The 17,045-nt window shown below is 39.2% G+C and overlaps 1 protein-coding gene across 1 annotated transcript in view; it reads right to left on the bottom strand.

The window, feature by feature from the left end:
* Positions 1-17,045, bottom strand: part of LOC140237314 (structural maintenance of chromosomes protein 2-like) — a 42,069-nt gene that overhangs the window by 16,718 nt on the left and 8,306 nt on the right. Inside the window, exons 6-15 of the mRNA XM_072317253.1 lie at positions 13,339-13,554; positions 12,245-12,457; positions 10,454-10,643; positions 7,279-7,454; positions 5,426-5,544; positions 4,559-4,697; positions 3,357-3,503; positions 1,986-2,108; positions 1,182-1,263; positions 294-429 (exon numbers count right to left, since the gene is read on the bottom strand). Coding sequence (XP_072173354.1) covers positions 294-429; positions 1,182-1,263; positions 1,986-2,108; positions 3,357-3,503; positions 4,559-4,697; positions 5,426-5,544; positions 7,279-7,454; positions 10,454-10,643; positions 12,245-12,457; positions 13,339-13,554 — 1,541 coding nt within the window. The remainder of the gene's footprint in view (positions 1-293; positions 430-1,181; positions 1,264-1,985; positions 2,109-3,356; positions 3,504-4,558; positions 4,698-5,425; positions 5,545-7,278; positions 7,455-10,453; positions 10,644-12,244; positions 12,458-13,338; positions 13,555-17,045) is intronic.

Below are 17,045 nucleotides of genomic sequence, written 5' to 3'. Positions count from 1 at the left end.
GGTAGGGGAAAATCTTATTAAAATCAGGCATACAATAAGAAAGTCGTGGAATTTAAAAGTTTCCGTTTTTTTCACCAAAATAAATAGAGATGTTGGTCGAAACAATACATGGACATTAGAGGAGGCAATTATGCCATCATCATCAAAATCTAGCTCTGCATTTGAATGTCAAAGTAACATACAACTTTCAGCAGAATCTCATAGTAAGAACAACTGATTTTCTTTTTTTTTTTTCTAGGTAACTTGTCGATCGATGCAACCTTGGGACTGATAAAAAAATCAATCTTTCTCACTTGTCAGCCGATCCTCTCAGTGTGGCGAGTTCCTTCTTCACCGCGTCCAGCTTCCGCTGCTCCTCCGCGAGGGCCGCCTCCGCTTCCTGGAGCTCGCTCAGCTTGCGCAGGACAGAGGAGTTGTTGCCACGGGAACCTGCAGACAATATCAAACAGCGTTCATCAATTTATTGGTTAGTTGATGCATGGCAGTTTTTATCTTGTTTTTTTGGTAGTTTCTTTTTTCTGCGGGGGTAGGCATGGGGGGGGGTCACATTTCATAGTGCAGTTCAAAACAAATTTGCAGTTTCCACGGTAGTAGCTGGCTGACAAGAAATTAGCTGTATTTTGGTTGCTACCATGGTAAATGCAAACACGTTAACTCACGGTAATTTCCTATACTGTAGCTACATGAACTGGGATCAAAATGATACTCGATATCACAGGACATGTGGAGCCTCTATGGCATACCAGTAAGTATAGCTGAGGTGTGCATTTAAAGATTCTTAGTCTGCACTGGATTGATTTCACTTGTCTGCAATTCATATATCTGTACGTTTGGCAGTGAGATATTAACTTCCAGTCCTCTCCTCCTTTCTTTGAATGCTACTGGCATCTTCCAGAACATGGAAAAGCCTGCAACGTCTCATGCAAATATGACAATGCAATTAACCCGTTAAGGACAGACTGATTCTGCTACAACAAGCATTTCCCAAAGACACCAGCCCGAATATACTCAGGGCTCATCCTCAATGGGTTAAAATGAGAATGGAATGCCCATCTTGTAATATTTATTATCATGTGCTACTGGGTTAAACTTTTTCCTATGCATTTAAGACAACTCGTGCTAAGCGGTTGAAGGCGAAGACCTGTAAGGACTGGTTACACTGACCCTATTCTTACTCTTACCTCCTGTTAGAGTTCCAGAGGGGTCAAAGGTGTCACCAGCAAGGGTCACTGTCCTTGACCTCACCTTGGGGTCAAATGTGACCTGCATTCAGAGAGAGTATGTGAAGAGATAAAAGCAGCAACATCATTATTATCATCTTCATTACCATCATCACCATGCCTGTCATTATCACCATCATCGTCATTATCATCATCATCATCATCATCACCATCATCATTGTCCCATCATACATGATATGACTTTGTGGTACTCAAGCAAACTGCAGTAACATGTGGATACTTGGCATGACAGCATAATTGCTGTGTATATGTGATCAACTATTGAAAAAGGCATTTGTTAAAATTGTTAAATGAAATTACTTTCAAAACACTGTGGGCTTTACCAGCAGCTCTCATCATATGCCACCTAGTTGTGTAGAGCAATCTTACTCCTCACACGGCCAATAAACCCAGGACCCACTGCACTAAAAATGTTTGCATAAATGTAGGTACCAACAATGCAGTTACCATGGAAGTGGCTGGGATGCAATAAATATTTTGTGTCCATCTTGGTCATCACTGTGGCAATTACTGTGATTATTTCGGGCAATGTATCATCACTTCAAGTATCACTGTGAAACTGTTCCTGCCGGGTGTTGAATAAGAATAGGAATACAATTGGAAAGGAGAGAGGGGGAAGCCATGAGAAGTGTCAAAATATCTGGTTTTCAAATATTGTGAACAAGTTATGGTGGAGAGTGACAACTGCCACTTACTGACAGAAACAAATCAGACTAAACAAAACAAAACAAACAAAGCCCTCACCTTCTTGGCATGAGTCATATCGTTGCAGACAAAGCTCGCACCAAATACAAACTCCATGGCAGCCTGCACGTCTTTCTCATAGCCGACCAGGGTTAGCGCTGTTCTGACATTGTCCTTGCCGACCTAAATCACAGAAAAACAAGGCCAACATTTGATAGTACACCTCAGCATAATTATGGAACCGATATTCATCCTTGCAACTCTCCATAAAAAAACAACAAACCCACCAACAATAATTTCTAGCAAAGCATAATAGGTGGTCCCAAAGTTATAAAAATCATTCACTATTGGCAGCAGCAATCCAATATCATTTTATTTTACAAATACATTGAAATTCAATGCTACAGCACTATACAGATGTTATTCACTGGTAAACTATGTAAAACTCGGTCAAAGAAAGTGTAGATGAATATCTTCAGATCCTCTGAAACACACATCAAAGATATTTCACAAGGATTGTGCAAAACAGAGCATGACAATATCATTACCTCTGTCAGTGACCATTTACTATACAAAACACTTATAAGAGTAAAGGTTTCTACTCTCCAAACATTTGAAATATGTTGATTTTCACAGCATTTTCATTAGTAACAGATTTCCTAGTGGTCTTGCATCTGAGGTAACATATCTTTTGAGGTTCAGTACACAGAAAAATTGTTTTCCTTTCTGAAAATATTTACCAGACATACAATTACTCTGAATAATTTCTATTACACAAACCCAAACTATGTTTCTTATCACTTTGTACATTCTAAGAAAGTCAAGCTATCCCCCCCCCCCCAAATAAAAAATACCCCAGGAATTCCATCTTAATGAAATATTAAGCTACAATCAAAGCAGTTCGACACAAGGAATTAAAGATGATTTGAAATTAGTAATATTCCCCTACAGATGGCTCTTGCTGTCACTAAATAATCATATATTCATACCAGCCAACATTTCAAGATGAAATATCTTACTTGTGATTGCAAAAATCTTATTTTATATGCAAACTGAAGTTAAAAATCTTACTTTCGGTCAAATCTTCGGAAAATACACATGAAAGGTATATCTAAATATTTTTTAAAATCTGATTTCTCCGACAGAAAATCTGATTTTGCTATTTTTAACGTGAAAAATCTTACTGAATCTGATAAAATCTTACTAGTTGGCAAGTATGTATATTTTGTGATACTCTCTTCCTAACTGAGCAACAGGGTGTCACTTTTGGAAAAAGCGTTTACATTGAAGGTTGACAGCTGGAAAAAGATTTTTTTTTTTTTTTTTTTGGGGGGGGGGGGGAGGGTAAAATATTGACAGACTTCATGATACAGGCCATGCCTTGGGCCTCATATCTGCCCACAAGACGGACACAGAAGCATTCACACTGACCAGGTTTTCCGCAGCCTTGATGGTGTCACTTGAGATGGACCTGGCCGAAATCTTGTTGAGGGGAATGATGGTGTAACGACGTTTCAGCTCCCCCTTCTGCAAGAGTTTCTTTCCCGTCATCTCCGTATCTACAACCACATTGTAGAGCTGTGGGCCCGTAGTTAAGAAGGGTCAAATTGACATTTGTAAAAGTTTTAAAATTTGTAATTGAAATTGTAGCTTAAGACTGGAGGAGTGGACATCTACTGCTCTAGGATGATTACAGCATTACTGTAACACCAGAAATGTTTGCATGTATTTTAGTTTCATGAGAGCCAAGATTTGCAAAAGTTTTCATTCACACTACATGCATTGAATGCCTTTTGCAATTTGCAAAAATTTAATACTGCAAAAATATCTTGCTTTTATTACAGTAAACAGTGCATTTCTGTTATTATGAACACAGCTTTAACAAAATTCCTGTCAATTAAGTAAAAAGCCAGGTCTCTAAATTATTGCCTACATGATACACCATAGACAATAATTTTGGGACCTGAAGATATTATCTCTATGTACTTTGTTTGGCTCAAACAAAAATTAAATATAACAAAAGAAAACTTACAGTCTCAAGGACCTGTTATAACGGGGGTCACCTGTATATTCGGTCATTATCATTGGCAATGCGTTTGCACAAACAGGAGAATGTTCTTAATGCATTTCATCAACTGCAAATGTTAAATGCTTCACATATTGTAAATTACATACAATCATATCAAAGTTCAATGAGAATGAGGCAAAAAATTAAGAACATTTCTTAGCATAACATTCCTCATACAGAAAAATCAGCTAGAATATAGAATAGAAGAATTTAATAGCATGATTAAGGAATTCCATATGTGAATTCTTATCTTTGCAGCACTACATGGGGATATAAAACCAAAGCTGAAATCTGAGGAATATATTGGGGAAGACCTTTGAAAGTGACTAGTAATAATCCATCTGATTCATAATACAAGAATTTTACCAATGACAAACATTTTTTGTTGTGTTCTTCTATAAAAGTGTGAAAATAATAGACCTCATTTATAAATTTGTTTCCTGTATTAATATGTCGGACATCTTGACACTGACAAAAAAAAATGCATTTTTGGATAAAGCCTATGAACATAAACTTGTCTTTTACTAGATGAATACACTACATTGGATCCACATCTGACACCGACCTTTCGACCTGCAGCAACCTCCAAGGAGGTGGCATACTTGACATCTTTGATTTTGACTAGTCTGGCCACCAGACCGTGCACTTTGGAACGGTCAAAGTTCTTCTCGGGATCCTTGTACTCAAACTGTAGGTTGGGAAATCTGAAACCAGAAGGATTGTAGTGGAAGAATTGTGATGGAAAGGATTCTTATATGCTGGATACAGTATACACTAAAGTTGTATATTCATTGAAGATAAGGGAAAAATATCAACAAAGCATAACTACAACAGAAACTACCTTAACAGAAAACTAACAAAACAAGATGATTATAGACATACCAAGAGACAATTGGTCACAGCAACAAGACATTGATTCAAATTCATGAAATTCTTCCGTTGAGATGTTTTCATTGCAACTGATTATTGTCAATGACATCCTGCTAATGAAGTCTCTGAATATGACGGAAGATCAAACAACAGAGATATACCTACAAATTGGCAACATCAATGAAACAAAGTCAAGGGGCTAAGAAGTTGACCTCAATTTATTTTCAACAGATCTAAGCTCAAAAGGCAAAACATATTGCTTCATTGCAGAACCTCGCAGCATCTTTAATTGAATTCCCCGAAACGTTTCCTACACTATCACTTGAAGTGTAAAACACTGACCTTTTGACTTTGATCTGGTGTCATTTGACCTCACAACCACATTTTGAATCAGTTCACTTCCATATGGTTATAAATACATAGAGATTCTATTTACGACACATCTGGTGATAACACAGTACTTCACCAGAACAGAAATAACTAAACTGCCTTTCATTCTGTTTGTCCACTTAGCAAAGTCTGGGAGCCTCAAGCTTTGCAACTTCCAGCCGATCACGCTTACCTTGAAGTGAGTGCATTGACCTTGTCGGAGAGGGCATCAACCTTAGCCGAGTGTGTCTTGTGCTGGTTCTCTAGGTCGTCCTCCCGGCCGTCTTCGAAGCCAAGTTTCTTCATCTCTCCCTGGTAGACATACATTACAATCGCAAGTTAACCTCTTACGGTATGCAGGGCTCGACACTAACGGTGGCCTGGTGGCCCGGGGCCACCAGAAAAGAAAGTCGGGCCACCAAATTTCAAAAAAGGGCAAATTTGGTGGCCCGCCTTGGACCACCAAAATTTTTTGAAAAGTATGTCAATAAATTCTTAACTTTTTGCGTCGGAAATTAGCAGTTAAATTTGTTTAAAGGATGGATGAAAAGGACTGAATGAGTGCCTGAGAGTGAGTGTTGCGAGTTTGTTGAGGTTCATTTATGAGTAGATATGTCCAACTTACAATTCTTTCTATGATAAAACTTAAATATTTGACTCATTAAAAAAAACAAGACTTTTAATGTTTTTTATTGGGTTTTTTTTTTTTTTTTTGGGGGGGGGGGGGGGGGACCACCAAATTTTTCTCTCGCGCCACCAAACATGAAATTGAGGATTTTGGTGGCCCCATTGGGGCCACAAACAAACAAGTTAGTGTGGAGCCCTGCGGTATGTATCCTTGTTCGGCTCTTTACTACAGTTAAAGGATGGGATGGTATAGTTTTGGTTGTGGTCCTAATAAAAGGTGGGTCCCACCTTTTATTTAGGACCACTTTTTGGATTTCAGCCATTTCAAAACCAATTTTCATCAAATAAACTTTGAATTCCTCTTAAAATTGTATGCTCTTTCATATCTTAAAATTGGTTTTGAATATTGGTGTTAAAATGGTTGAAAAAAAAAATTGGTTTGAATGGGTCCCACCTTTTATTCGGACCACAACCACAACTATACCATCCCTTTAAAGGACAAGATCACCTTTATAAACGTGTAAATTGAGAGAATGCAGCAATATTAGAACACATCAGTGAAAGTTTGAGGAAAAATCAGACAATACCGTTCAAAAGTTATGAATTTTTACAGTCTCTGTTCAGTCACTGCTGGATGAGAAGACAACTACAGCTTATGATGTCGTACAACAATATAAGGAAAATACAGAGAATTTCACAAAATGTCATTCTTTGAAAAAAGGTACACATTCCCTCATCTTGCCACTGACATACTAGTAATGTGTTAGGGGTAATATCATCCCCCTGTCTTCTGAAAGAGGCAAGTCAAGCGGTCTTTTATTAGAAAAGTGAAAATATGTGGAATTTTCTTTATATTTTCTTTATATCATATGCAAAGGTGAACTTGTCCTTTAAGCATATTACAATACATGCAGTTTTTTTGTGAGAATTTAAGTCATCTTGCCATCATCAAAAGCATTTTAAATTTGCAGCCAAAGAATCCTACTGAGAGGATGGCTACATCCTGTTAGGTGACTGAACCTGGCTGTTGCATTTGTGTTCGGGCGGACAGTCATGTAATCTTTGGAAAATGATTATAAAAAATGACTTAAAATGTTTGTCCCATACAGTGCAATGACATTGATATTGAAGAAAATATTCACATTCTTTTTTTATTCTATTTGTATACTAGCATACACTAAAGTTAGATTTCACTAAAATCTTGAAGTAAAAGTTAACCCGTTGAGGACGGGCTGATTTTGCTACAATATGCATTTCCCATAGGCACTTGCCTGAGTATACTAGTCGGTACTCATCCTCAACGGGTTAAAATGAAAACAAGCAAAGAAGGAAATAAAAAAACTTGGATGGGGAAATGCATGATGTCAAAGGTCATGGTTTAGTGATCTTCAGTTTAGTGTTTTTCCCACAGTGACTCACCTCCAGTTTAGTTTTGCTCTTGAGGATGGCATCCAGGTTGGTCTTGTCCCTCTCATACTCTTTCTCGGTCTTCTTCAGCTCTGCCTGCTTCTTCTTCAGCTCGCTCTGGTCCCTCTTCAGTGTGCTCTGGGCCTGCTTCAGGTTCGTCTCGGCAGCCTTCATCTCAGACTTGCATGCTGGAATGAGAGTGTGGTGATGATAATGATGATGATGGTAGTAGTAGTAGTAGTAGTAGTAGTAGTAGTAGTAGTAGTAGTGACGACGACGACAATAATAATAATAATAATAATAATAATAATAATAATAATAATAATAATAATAATAATAATAATAATAATAATAATAATAATAATAATAATAATAACAATGTCTTCTTTATCCAGGGTAGCCTATTCAGTATTGCCACTGCTCTACCAGAGGGCCCTGCCATATTATTATTACTCTAGTGTTGCCAGGTCCCCATTTATACACCTGGGTCGAGAGGGACGCGGTAGGTAAAAACATCTTGTTCATGGATGTAAGCACTGGGTGGGAATCAAACTCACATCCCCCAATTGGGAATCGGGAGTACGGAGTCTTGGTCATGGATTTGAATGTATATGCCTGAAATCACAATGGTAGTTTTAAATAGAATCCATGGTCTGACTTAAAGACCTAATAAAATGGTTTAGGCATTTTTTTCTCAATGATGTAATAATATTAAATGTTAAATTCTCAGTAATTCTATGGTTGTGCGGGGTTTTTTACTGTTCTGAATTTTGTTCTGTATTTGTTAACATAATGGATGCAATTTCCTCGGTTTTGGAAAACTTGCTATACTTTCACCGCATGCGGCGCACTATCACTTCTAAATTGTGATGACGTCTAAGAACGGAGTCGTTCACGACCAGTCTAGCCGCAGCCAGCGAGCTGGCAAGGCTATGCTAGCGCAGCGCAGCGACAGCCGGCGCGCGGCCGGCGGCTGCACTGGCTAGCGCTGGCGGGGGAGCGAGCTAGCGAGCGCATAGCAGGTGCTGCGCTGCACTATTGTCATTGGCTAAGCCTTTAGACAAAAGAATATTTAATGAACTGTATCGGATTTAATAATGCCAATGATACAGATTACAACTGTGGTACGCTTGGATATCCATTATTTTCGGCAAACTCGTGAAATAGGCCCCACCGCTGCGTGTAGTAATAGTAATACTACGGCGACTCGCCTGTTTCAGCCCCACCGTGTGGCGTTCATCTCGGTAGGTAAGCACGGCGGTGGGGCTGCCTTCCACAGTGAATACTCTTGAATGCGGCGAAAATGACTTTATAATATGGCCCTCGGCTCGACTAATTTAACGGCCAATTTAACCATAAATACAACCCTACCTAATCCTAAACCCTAGGAGGACCTACCCTTGCTTGCTATAAACGCACGGGTACAGTGCACGTGTGACTGCGGTGGGGCCTATTTCACGATAGCCCCACCACCACTGCGTGTCTGTACTAATACTACGGCGACTCGCCTGCTTTATAGGCCTAGACCTACTCGTGAATCCAGCCCCACCGTGGCATTCATCGGTCACGGCGTTTGGGCTTCCTTCCACAGTATGATTTTTTTGCATAAAACAAAAACTACTCGACCAAAATTGACGATCATTCTTGGTATCGTTTTTCTTAGAAAATGACGCATCTAAATTACTGATCATATTGCAGAAACTGACTATGGGAAACTGGTTAACGTGTTAGGTTTTTTTTTTTTAACAACATATCCCCCTAACCGTTAATCGTTAGAGTGTAGCCTCTGTACTACTACCAAAGATTCTGCTATTTACTAGTCTACTAGACCTAGTGCCGTAGTGGTAATAGTACACTACTAGTAGTAGTACTAGTAGACTACTACTACTAGTAGGAACTACTAGTAGACTGCTACTAGATATACTACTAGACTACTACTGGTAGTTTAACTTGTAAGCGCCGGCCGACGGGCCAGGCCACGGCCGGGACGCTCCCGCTTGCTTGCTGCGGCCGGAGTAGCCGCTCACTTTGTGAGCGAGCTGGGCCTGTTCTTCTAATCTACTTACTAGACAGTTACAACTTACAATGTCAGTCATGTAGAATACAGTGTATCCTTTCTAACGTTAAACTATATGGGGGCATACCAGACATACCACTCTGTATTTCCCAGGCGATCGTTTCCGTGAGGTCTATAATCTCGGGCTTGGTGCCATGTTCATACGCTCTTGCACTGGCAGCGGGGAAGATGCAGCTGGTTCATATCGGTAAGGTGCAGCCCCACGATAACATTCTGGTTCATCGGCTGCCTCTCCCTCCCCATCTTCCCCTTCAACTTTATGTGCCTCCTCTTCCTCTCCGCTATCGTCAGAGCTGCAGTCTTCATCATCATCATCAATGTCGAAGTTTACCCATATAGGGGAAGACATTATGCTCGAGGTACCAGGTATCTGTGCAAGCTAACTTAGTGATAATGTACGTGGTAATGCGTACAGTATGTCGACAGTCAGTGTGTCGACCGGGAGCGCACATCCCGCGGGGCCCGGGCCTGGCCGGGCTGCGTGGCTAGCTATCGTGTACGCGCGTGTACCAAGCTAGTAATCTGAGTGCTTGTGCTGAGCGGCGTCTGCTAACTGAGCACAACTCCGTGCTTATACGTCATCAATCGGTTCAGGGGTGTTGGTCACGTGACTATCTTTTTCGCAAAAGCTGCAACGGGGTCCTCCAAAAATGTGATATTTGGGGGAGTTTCTAGAAGCGATGAAAACCGGAACGACACTGACAACATATTTACATTGATAATCATGACATATATTTTACATTTCTTTTGCATATTAAAAAATTTTGCAAGCATTTTATTAGGTCTTTAAGTGCATGGACTATCAAAACAAGCACAAAATGGGACACCCTGCACATATCAGTGTGAATTAATTATTGATGTGTTAACCAAAATGATTTACAACATTTACAAATTACAACACTACAACATTTACACAGACAAAATTTGCAAAATCCATGTCCAGTCATGATACAAGAAGGACATTGAGAACAAAAAGAAAAGAAAAAGTCTTGGTTGAGGATACTAAGCATTCATAATATTGTAATAGAACCAATTCATCTCATAACAATGCCAGGCTGACCACTGGGCCCTGACTATCTAAATGACCCTGAAAGTGGACAGGAGACTCACCCATCAACTGATCGGCCAGAGTCTTGTCTTCCCCGTCATCGCTGCTGGACAGTCCGGCCGACACAGCCTGGAAGTGCTTCTGTGCCGCGGCCACGCCTTCCTGCTGCTGTTTGCACTTCTCTTCCAGCTTGGCGTACCCTCCGCTGAGCTTCTCAATCTCCTTCTCCTTTGCTTTCAGCGTGGCTTGATCCTGTGGATTGGACATATGAAGAGGGTTTATAGGATCACATAAATTGCTACATTTACTTTTTTTGTGAATATTCCAAGACTGTGAGGACAGGTAAGGTCACTATGGGCTGAGCAAATGCAAATGGAGACTTGTAGCGATCTTTGCCTTTGCTAGGATGAAAGTGTGATGTTATATAGCAGCATGTAAAAATGTGGCCTAGAATCTACCAACCTGTCAGATCAGAAATGGCATATAATTGACCTATAAATCAGCTATTCAATTCTGAAACAAAATGACCTTCTTTTTTTTCACATCTTCCATTCAGATTGGGAAAATGTAAATAAAGATCTCCACCAAAGTTTGCTGCCACAATGACATTGTGAGATAAATTAGCATGAAAATGTACTGCACTCAGGGCCAGTGCATACCTGCCAACATTTCAAGATGAAATACCTTACTCGTGGATTGCAAAAATCTTATTTTATATGCAAACTGAAGTTAAAAATCTTACTTTCGGTTAAATCTTCAGAAAATACACATGAAAGGTATATCTAATTATTTTTTTAAAATCTGATTTCTCTGACAGAAAATCTGATTTTACTATTTCTAACGTAAAAAATCTTACTGAATCTGATAAAATCTTACTAGTTGGCAAGTATGCCAGTGAAGCATAGAAGTTTTTATCGATTAGTGATGACACACAAGTGATTCTAGTTAAGAATAGCAGAGATATTTACATTTGCCATGCCCTCCTGTCACAAAGGAAAGTTATTCCCGCTTCATATGAACATACGATACAGCAGAATGCAAATGCTGGCAAATATGGCCGACAATGATACTTATTGATGCTGGCAAAGAAGAGATGTATCTAGCAGAGAAAATATAATGAAACAGAGTGAAATTTCTCATGACTTCCTTTTGTGTAACCTTTGCTCCTCTGGGATATTTTCATACTATTGTTTAAAGGGATTGTAAAGTTTTGGTTGAGACCTAATTTCAGGTTTCTAACATTTTTTGGTGAGATTATGAGAAAACTCCTATGAAATATGAAAGAGCATGTAATTCCATGAGGAATTCAATGTCTATTTGATGGAAATTGGTTTTGAAGTGGCTGAGATATCCAAAACGAAGCAATTCTAGTAAAGTGTGGGACCCACACTTTATTACAATCACTTTGTTTTACTTTGTTTTTGGATGTTTTAATCATTCCAAACCCAATTTTCATTGAATAAACTTTGAATTCCTCTTAAAATGGTATGCTCTGTACTATTTCGTAACAGCTTTCTTAGTATCTCGAAAAAAGTTAAAAGCCCAATTGTCACCTCCACCAATACTGGACCATCCCTTTAATTTAAGAACATTCTTCAGTCAGTGCTGTAAAACTAGACGAACAAAGTCAAATATGCAGCCAAGCATCAAGATTTTGCTGTTCCTTCACTTAATCACATCAATTCTTAAGTCGTGCTATCAATGGCATTCAATCTTGCTGTTATGATGTTTGATGATTTTGCTAAATATTGATGAAACTGCAAAGCAATGCCATGCAGAGAATGAATAAATCAAATCAAATCAAATGATATACGCCGAGCTTAGAACACTTGCTTTTTGGTTTGACCTCTCACCTCTTGATAGCTCTTCTCGATCCCCTTCTTGTTCTTCTTCTCCTTGGCCATGGTTTCCTTCTTGTGCTGCAGGGAGCTCTGGAGCTTGGTGTCGGCGTTCTGGGCCTCCACCAGCCGCTTCTCGATGGCCTGCATGACTCCGCCCGCCTCCACGTCCCTCTCCTTCTCCAGCTCCTTGATGGCATCTGTCAGGTCTGTTACTTTATCGTCGATCTGCACGGAATAGAACCGGACTTTGGAGAGGACTGCGTACATGTGGCGGTGCATAACAATGTCTACTGTAATACCAGACACATTTGCCGCATGAAACTTCTGCAAATCACCCCACTGGCATTCATTTATTCCATTGTGTAGACAAATCTTGGTTCCTTGCAAAAATTGCGAGTTTTATGTATGAAAACATTTCTGGCCCTACAGTATTCGTTTCAGCAAAGTGGTGTGTGTCTTTCCCCCTACCGTTTTGAGGGTCATTTCTACCCAGCTCAAATAGTATGTTGGCTGTATGTACAGAATGAACAAGTAACCTTTTTGAGTGGTAGGTAGTTTTAGATTTATAGTAGTTCAGACAGTTAATGATTTGCCTCCAGAGGAAGTTCAACAGACACAATGCAATCTATTCAATGCATGTTACAAGCATCTTTTTCTTGTTATTTGCTTCACAACAAAAACATACTTTATGTAAATGTTCCAACCTGATCCTCAGAGGAATAAACTAAACTGGTTTAAACCAGCAATGACATGCAATACCAAAGCATCAACATGTTGGTTCAATATCAATGAGATGTGAATCTTGGCTAGTAAGTGTCATGAGATGCATCTGATATAATTCAAATCAATTCCAATCAACGAAATAATTCAAATCATATAATTCAAATCAATTCCAATCAATGAAATAATTCAAATCATATAATTCAAATCAATGAAATATCTCCAAAACAATGGACATTTTGGGTTAGCATGTTTACGTTTAAAAAAAGAAAAGAAAACAAACACTGCTTGTTAAATCAGTTTCTAGTATCTATGTTCGCAGGGTTTGCCTGCCTGGCAAATACTATATCCTTGGGACCAAGGTCGTGATTGGCCCAGGACTTTACCTCCCGGAGCCTCTCCCGCAGGGCGTTGGTCTCCTCGGCCACCTTGGCAAGGTCCTGCTCAGACTCCTTGGACAGCTTCTCGGCGGAGACGAATTGGTAGGCCACGTGGAGCTTGGTCAGGTGGTCCAGCTCCCGCAGCACCTTCTGGTACTCCAGGTACGATGACCGCTCCTCGTTCAGCCTGGTCAGGGTCGGGGTGATCTCTTCGTTCAGGACCTGGGTCAAGTTGGTATGGTTGGAGGGAGGGGAGGGTTGATGCGTTGACATAGAAAGTATTTGTCTTTTTACCAATTGCTAGTTTCATATCTTTTATTAACTTAGAGGATTAGTGGATATCATATGAATTATGATGTAACAGTTCTACCCAGTGTACTGGTTGTTATTGTTAAAGGTGTTTTTTTTTCCTAATCTCATCACAAAAAGGGTCTGACATTGGAATCCCACAAACCCACCCCCCCCCAAAAAAAAAAGACACTTAGAAGAAAGCATCAAAGCTATTAGAAGACAGTAAAGAGAGGAAATTGTTGACTCATATTAAGTGTTACAAAGAGAAGCAACTGCTGGTCCATGTGTCACATAACTTAAGCATCATCTGCTGTGCATGCTGTATATTTTGTGGTGTATTCACTTTTTGGCTAATCAACAGATGTTTGCAAAGTTAAAAACTTGGGAAGATATTGCCTCCTGTAACACACATCCACTGCATATCATTCCAAGGTTGAAAAATCACACCAACATTTCTTCTGATAAGTAATAGCCTTTATTTCTCATCCTGTCATTGAGGATCTCAATTTTGAAGGCTTAAAGGGATAGTACAGTATTGGTGGAGATGAGAATTGGGCTTTTAACTTTTTGTGAGACACCAAGAAAACACTTATGATACAGTACAGAGCATACCATTTTAAGAGGAATTCAAAGTTTATTTGATGAAAATTGGGTTTGGAATGACTGAAACATCCAAAAACAAAGTAAAACAAAGCGATCGTAATAAAGTGTGGGTCCCACACTTTATTAGAATCGCTCTTTTTTTGGATACCTCAGCCATTTCAAAACCAATTTTCATCAAATAAATGTTGAATTCCTCATAGAATTAGATACTCTTTCATATTTCATAAGAGGTTTCTCATTATCTCACCAAAAAAATGTTAGAAACCTGAAATTAGGTCTCAACCAAAACTATACGATCCCTTTAAATTCGCAAAAATTATCTTAGAAGTTCCAATTTGCAAAAGTGTCATACAGTACCTATAAAACATATGTGTGGCGCTCCGACAAAATGAGTCATAAGTCGCACGGGGAGTTTTCCCGTAATGAGCCGAAAATGAAGGGGAAGCACTGTTCGGGTCAAAAAATTTTTATGACGGATTTTGATTCCTTGATGTTTTATCTATTTGTACAGAAAATTTCAGCGTGTAAAAATGAGTACAAGTGTCCCAAATCACAGTTTTTCTGAGACAATTTTTTTCGGTTACATTTTTTCGAACGCTCGCCTTTGCGTTGCGTTTCGCACCTATTGTTCTTGCCCGATCGAGACTCCGCCTCCGTTGCTAGGGCGTATGCTAATGAAGCATTGCTCTTGACCCCATTGAAGACAAAACAAAGCATGGTGCGCGCGGCGGCGTCGGCGGCCAAGCGGCGAGGGCTTTAGAATTACGCAATAATAGTGAACTGACCAAGGCTATCGATTGCATGACCAGCGAGTTTCGTTTGATACATGCACCACATTTCTTGAAGTGGTGATTGATGTGACGCACAAATCGCGCTGAAAAAAAAATAATTCCAACAAACGATCACGCAAAATTTATGATACTTTATCAATGAGCTAATACCTGATAACATATCGAACTTGAAACTCCTTTATGCGTGTGTGTACTTTTACAACGGTTATTGGCCTCATTAATGAATTCATTCAAATGATCATAACTTTCGTTCCCTGGTATGTGACTTGCTGTTTAAAGTTCATCTTTGGAGATAAAGTAGGGCCTAAGTTGTCAATTATTCTCGTTTTTATAAACTCGACAATTCGTGTGATAATTCGCCAAATGTATGTAATGCGTACTATTATTTCCCTGGTTAATAAAACTTATTGCCCTATTTCTTATGGTGGTTTGGGCCGTGACGGTATGGAGACAAATCGGAAGACAAACATTATTAATGCCCAAATAGCTCGTGTTCCCTTTGGAGGATATTCTGACTCTTGTCATCTGTGTATTTTTTTTTTTTAGAAGTAGGACCTATTTGAGAAAGTGACAGAAAGCTGTGTCGCTACTCAAAAGTGTGCTTCTTCATTTTGTTTTGTTTTTTAATCAAAATGTTTGTAATGATAGCTGTTTGTCGTGTATTGCGTGTAGCTGACATGTGAGAGGTCAAGTCTGCAAAGAATTTGGCTAACAGCTTTGCGAAGTAGCAGCGCTAATTGCCCATTGAATTGCGTATTCTGAGGAATTCCGAATGAAAGAACTCGGACGACACTGTTCACGCCTTGTATCCGAGTAAACCCCGCATCAACGAAGCCTTAAACAATGAAAGGTAAACTTCCTGCTATCAAGGGGTGGATAATCACGCAACCAGTATTCTTTCTTCGCCATTGATAGCAGAATCAGTGACGTAATGGAGCAACAGTGTTGGAGGATCGGCATTATGTCTGCTAATTTGTAAAAGAATTTTTCAGTCCCCTTTTGTGTTCAGAACCACAGTCAGGGACGCTTTAAACTTACTTTATCTCCTACAAGCTATCGTTACTATCTTAAAACGTGAATTTTATGAAAGGTTAAAAGTGATCGCGGAATCAGTTCTTCTACGTGACACCAGGCTTTTATAATAGCATACCAAGCTTAAATCGTTTACCCGTATAGAAAGGGCGGGGATACACACTTATCGCAATCATCCGGATTTGAGAGTGATACACTATACTATCTTTCTTCATCTTTCCCCCGACAAAGACCATGGTAATTCAAAACAAACAAACAAACAAACAAACAAACAAACAAGCAGTTGCATTATATCAGAACGTACAGAATTTTTGTGTTTCATGTAAACCATCTCTTGATGTATAGTAGGCATTTGTTGTCGTTTTTACAGCGTTTCCTAATAAATGCCTATAGCGAAAACCCAACACAACTTTTATCAAGGAGGGAAGGGAACTTAAATTTAAATATAACATAGTTTACAGAAATCAGACATATAAATAAGGCAATCATATACATCCGCATGGCCGATTGTAATCTCTTACTTTGATAATCAAACATGATCGCCTGCATTTACGTGTTTTTTTTTTCTAATTTCTTGAACTTCGCCTCATTTTCTCTTTTTTTTTAACAATTACTCGCAACATTTAAAAGTCGTAACACAGTCTGCTATCCCACAACATAATGTTCCATTTGATTCGTCACTTATTGTTGGTCGGGTGACGCCAAATGTTGGAATCTCGAGGGATGATACATGGCATTTTGGTTGTTGGTTTTCGTCTCATCGCTCAAAAGAATTTTGACTAGGATTACAAAGGTATCATTTACAAGACTTAACTGATGGTTTACAGAAGTGATCATCAATTCAGTAAGGATTATAGTCAAGTCATGAATTCACTTTACCCATCATGTCTAATCGAACTACGACATTGTTGGGGTGTCCGCGCCTTTTCATTCTCATAGTTCTTGACATAATCAAAACAAATAATTCTTTATATAATATCTCAAAATACTCAAAAA

This window comes from Diadema setosum, chromosome 13, assembly GCF_964275005.1.
Source record: "Diadema setosum chromosome 13, eeDiaSeto1, whole genome shotgun sequence".
NCBI classification, from domain to species: Eukaryota; Metazoa; Echinodermata; class Echinoidea; order Diadematoida; family Diadematidae; genus Diadema; species Diadema setosum.
The sequence above is the reverse complement of the archived record's forward strand: the minus strand, read 5'-3'. Positions and strand labels throughout refer to the sequence as shown.